Source organism: Phalacrocorax carbo, chromosome 12, assembly GCF_963921805.1.
Source record: "Phalacrocorax carbo chromosome 12, bPhaCar2.1, whole genome shotgun sequence".
Classification (NCBI taxonomy): Eukaryota; Metazoa; Chordata; class Aves; order Suliformes; family Phalacrocoracidae; genus Phalacrocorax; species Phalacrocorax carbo.
The window spans coordinates 13,984,611-13,989,110 of NC_087524.1; the positions used below are offsets into that span (position 1 = coordinate 13,984,611).

General features: G+C 41.8%; 1 protein-coding gene across 1 annotated transcript in view; it reads left to right on the forward strand.

The window, feature by feature from the left end:
- TDRD1 (tudor domain containing 1) overlaps positions 1-1,805 on the forward strand; it is a 31,799-nt gene extending 29,994 nt beyond the window's left edge. The window contains exon 25 of the mRNA XM_064464479.1: positions 481-1,805. Coding sequence (XP_064320549.1) covers positions 481-573 — 93 coding nt within the window. The 3' untranslated portion in view covers positions 574-1,805. The remainder of the gene's footprint in view (positions 1-480) is intronic.
- The last annotated feature ends 2,695 nt before the right edge of the window (positions 1,806-4,500 follow it).

Here is a 4,500-nt window from a genome sequence, read left to right on the forward strand (position 1 = left end):
CCTCCTCTTCCCTTCACTCTCTGTATCTCTTTGATCTTCCAGCTTGATCTAGCTAATGCCTCTTCTGACTTCAGTTTCTTTCTGTTTTCTGTCATCCTTCCTTACGTGGGTAAGTTTGGCTCAAAGTCTTATGACACATGAAGAGGAGACAGAAGATTCCAATACAACCAAAAACATCAGGAAATAGACACCAAATTTGAGATCTTTATATCAGTCCTAATTTGAGTATTTCAGCAATTTGGTTCAAGGAATTTTTTTCTTTAGGGGAAGGAAAAAAAGTGAGGGGGGCAGGGGGAAGTCAGCTACAGTTCTGCTGTCTTTTTTTCCCCCTCCAGAAGGTGTTACGTCAGAAAGGAACTGTATATTCATTGAACTAATATGGGACTCGGCTGTTTGTAGTTTTAGGATGTACCCTAATCTGAAATCGAGAATTTTAAAAAAAGAATTTTATATTTCTACTTCTTTCTGCTTATTCCACAGCTTAAAAAGCATGAACAGATCCTGCTCTTCCTTTTAAACAAGTATGGAAATCCAGATGAATTCACTGAAATGAAAAAACTGCTGGACCACTAAGCCTCTGACATGTGCCGTTTCATTTGTGTGTATACCGGGTTGCTGCAGCTCCTTTTTTTTTTTTTGGAAGAGCAAGTATATTCATCGGCTTAAAAATGAGATTCACTTTGTAGAAAATTTGCAGTTTAAGTACCTGTATTTATCTGTATGCTTGCATTGTTACTGTGAAATGAGTATGTAACTTGAAGATTTCAAAACTGCAAGCTAAATTTTCTTGTCTTGGAATGCATATAGGTAGTTCTCTCTAAAATCAGTAAACACTTAAACGCACGTAGTTCTTTATTACACTTATTTACACTTTATTTACACTGTGTAATATGTATTAGAGCTGTTTTGTCCGTAGCTACATTGTCAGGATTTCTACCCCATCAAGTTTTTTCACATCATAAGGGAAACATCACAATAGAGAAGTCCCACTCTGGGATATGATAAAGTACTGAATCAAATCATTAACATATTTTTGGTATTTCTCTAAAATGTAGCTGGTACCTACTTGTCATTTCTGACTAATCGGGTGGCAACGTTACTAAGGAATGCCAAATTATTGTTCATAGAGCACATTAAACATTTGCTTATTGAAATTTCAGGGTCAGTTTTTTTTTGTCCACATGAGGTATATATTTTAAGTTTGAGCTTTGTACAAATAGGAAGGATCCTGAAGATTAAACCTATTGTGGAAGTGAAATACTTTTGTTTGACTTAAGTGTAATAAAACATTAAGTTGCCTCAGATTTATTTTTTTTCTTTTTTTTTTTTTTTCCTGCCCCTTGGGTTTTGTTGCACCCTATTCTTGCAGTATCTAATAATTAAACTCTTGCACTCGGGTCTCTAGAGTTCTTTTTGTGCCTCCAGTTCTGAACCAAGATTGTGGCTCTCAAGTATCCTCTGACTGCCTGGGACAAGTGTGACTCTCACAAGCATTTGCCCACATGTAAAACAACTTGCCAGTGCTTTAGCCCTCCCACAGTTTTTGTTCGCTCTTCCACATACTGCCTCTCCTAGCACTAGTCATTGCTTTTCAGAAGATGACTTGACTACAGCAGTCAAAGTAGTCGCTTTGTCTACACTTGACATGCAGGAGAAAGGAAAAGTGAATCCTTGCTTGTTATACTCGGGCAAAAACCAGTGTAAAGCAGTGGTTGGTGTTTTACCTGGAGATGTACGTATGGTGCAGCACAAAGGTATCTGGCAGTAATCCTTCTAGACAGCAGAAGGAAACAGACTTCTTATGGTTCAGAGACTTAGCTCACTCTTTAATTTCAGATTAAGTCTTGGGAAACATTGGTGTAGGGACAAATCAAGCAAGAAATGTGGAAACCTCTCGGACTTCCTGATGTAGCCTTTGGTTCCTATTGCTTTATTTTTCTCTGCTACTTTTAATCTGTAATTGTTTTATCACTTCAAGAACAGATTTCAATCAGCTGTGTATTATATTTATTTAAATGCTAGTACTGAATATAATTTTGAAGTAAATTTCCATGTGTGATTATATCCAAACAAAGGGTATTATGTGAAACACTTGAACTATGACATCCACAGTCTTGGTAAAAAGAATTTCTTAACTCCTATTCTGGAGAAGTCCTCTCTTAGGACTTAAGTCCTTGCTGGAGAAGAAAAACAGAAGTGGATTGGAACTCTAGAATAACACAGCCCTTCTGAAAGGGAAGTACTATAAATTCAATAAAAATTGCAGAGCACTGGAAAAAGATTTTTTTGTAATCCTTAAAAGATCATTTTCATTTATGAATTACTGTTGGAGGAACTAGAGTATACTTTGTTCAGTGTTCATATACTCACATAGAGCATACATCCTGCAGTGTGATTTGTTCATTGAAAATCGATTTGTTCAACTGAAATGTTTGATCTATTCATTTATTCATTTGATCTATTCATTTATTCATTATTTAGCATTCCATTCCTAACACTATACACTGGGAGGTAGGCGCAAGGGAATGTTTTGTCTGTTCAGATTAAAAGTTATTGGTCTTTGTGTAGTTTTGTGTGGGAAGAGACGTCCAAGATAGTCTTCAACTAGCTTTGCTCAGTTGTGTGCACCAGTCCTTGCACGTGTTAGATGCTGGGTAAGGCGATACAGTGCAGCTGAAAGGCAGTGTTGGTTTAAGGCTTGGATGCTTGAGGTCTTGCTGTCTACTTTCAATCTCTTACTACAAGTGGGTCTGACACCTTCTCCCCTCTTAAACCTATCTTTCCTTTTTTTGAAGGTACTTTTTTTATTTACAAGAGCATTGCTCAGGAACAGTGTGCGCATCGCAGCAGTCGGCGGCTCCTGCCTGCGGTACAGCCCGCCCTGGGACCGGTCAGGGAGAACTCCGGGTGGGTTCAGCACCCGCCAGGCTCTGCCAGAACCATTTTGGCAGCTCCAGCCAGGTTACTGCCGCCTTCTAAAAAGGAATTCAAGACAACAGCTAGGGCTTGATTTAGATTAGTTAGTACCCTCATCTCTTACCTGGCAGGGAAGGGATGCAGTGCAGTAATAGTGATCCTCTCAGTGTTTTAGAAATACAGGGTTTTAATAGCTATGTTGTGGTAACCCCATCAGGTAAGACAGAAGGGTTCTCTCCAAAGCTGGACCATCCTGTAGTGCCAGTGCATTTAAAGTTAATTGCTCTGCTGCTGCTTTCTTCCTTGGCTTTTATTGTGGGAGCTGCTTTTAGGTGGTGGGTGGGTGGGTGGTGGGGTGGAATCTAGCCCGATGACCTGTCCTTTCACTCCAAGGCAGACCTCTGCAGAAAAGAAACCAGCTAAACACCAAGCAAGGCCCAGCTGCTCCCTGCCCGTGGTGAAGCTCATCTTGTGTCTTTATTCTTGCTACGGAGTTCTTGCATTGCTCAGCTTCCAGGGATAAGGACTGTTTGCAGGATGAGTATGGTGGGTACCGCACGTCCTGCTGGAGGAAAGAAGTGAAAACCAGACTAAGGAAAGCTGATCTAGGAAGGGAATCTGCTACTTTAGTATAGCTTCTCTTAGGGAACGATCTTACTACGTACTTAGATTTCAGTTCATTCTTATAAATAGCTACATTTTCTATCTCCAAAACATATGAAGTTAACACTTTTCAAAGAATATTAACCTGTAGAGGTCTTTTTGCTCCTACAGTTGCCCATCTTCAGTTGTAAAAAAAAAACCCAACCCAAAAAAACAAACCGAAACAAAAAACACCAACACACAACCCCCCGAAAAAAAAAACCTAATTCTTAAAATGGGGCCCCTGAATATTTTCACTGGGTATAATAGGTATGAATATGGAGCTCCTAGTCAGAGGTGGAGAATAGTTTTCTGTGGAAAAACAAGTACTAGTGAAAATGTTCTCCAAATAAGCTGATTCCTCAAAGAAGCTACTTCATGGCTGTTGGTGGTGCAGAGTAACCTTGCAGTCCATGGTTCTGGTTCTGCTTCTGCTGGGGTGCTGCCGGGCCCGCTCCCTGTGCCCCAGGGGTGCTGGCAATTCCAGCTGTGCTTAGTCTGTCAGAGGAGCAGGTACAGCAGTGTGACTCTGAAATGGAACCTAGAGCCATGAGGGTGTTCTTGGGTTTGGTGGTTTTTTTCTTCCCAAATCTGAGTTGTAAGCGGGAGGATGGGATGGATGAGGAGAGCTGTTACAGCTGAACACAATATAAATCCAAGCGTGAAGGAGGCTGCTCATAAACCCATCAGAGTCTGGCAGGGGAAAGGTAAAGTGCAGCTTAAACCGCTTCACCACCACCCCCACCCCCTTTTTTTTAGTTGGAAACATCTTAAACCTCTGACTGGGCGGTTAGGGACCGTGCGGGCCAGCAGCGGTGCTGACAGCAAGCTCTCGCCAGAGCTGGCCGTGCGGTGGGGGCTGCGGGGCCGTCCCGGGGCGGGCGAGGGCAGCCCCGGCTCCTCCTCCCCCTCCTCCTCCTCCTCCTCCCCCTCCTCCTCCTC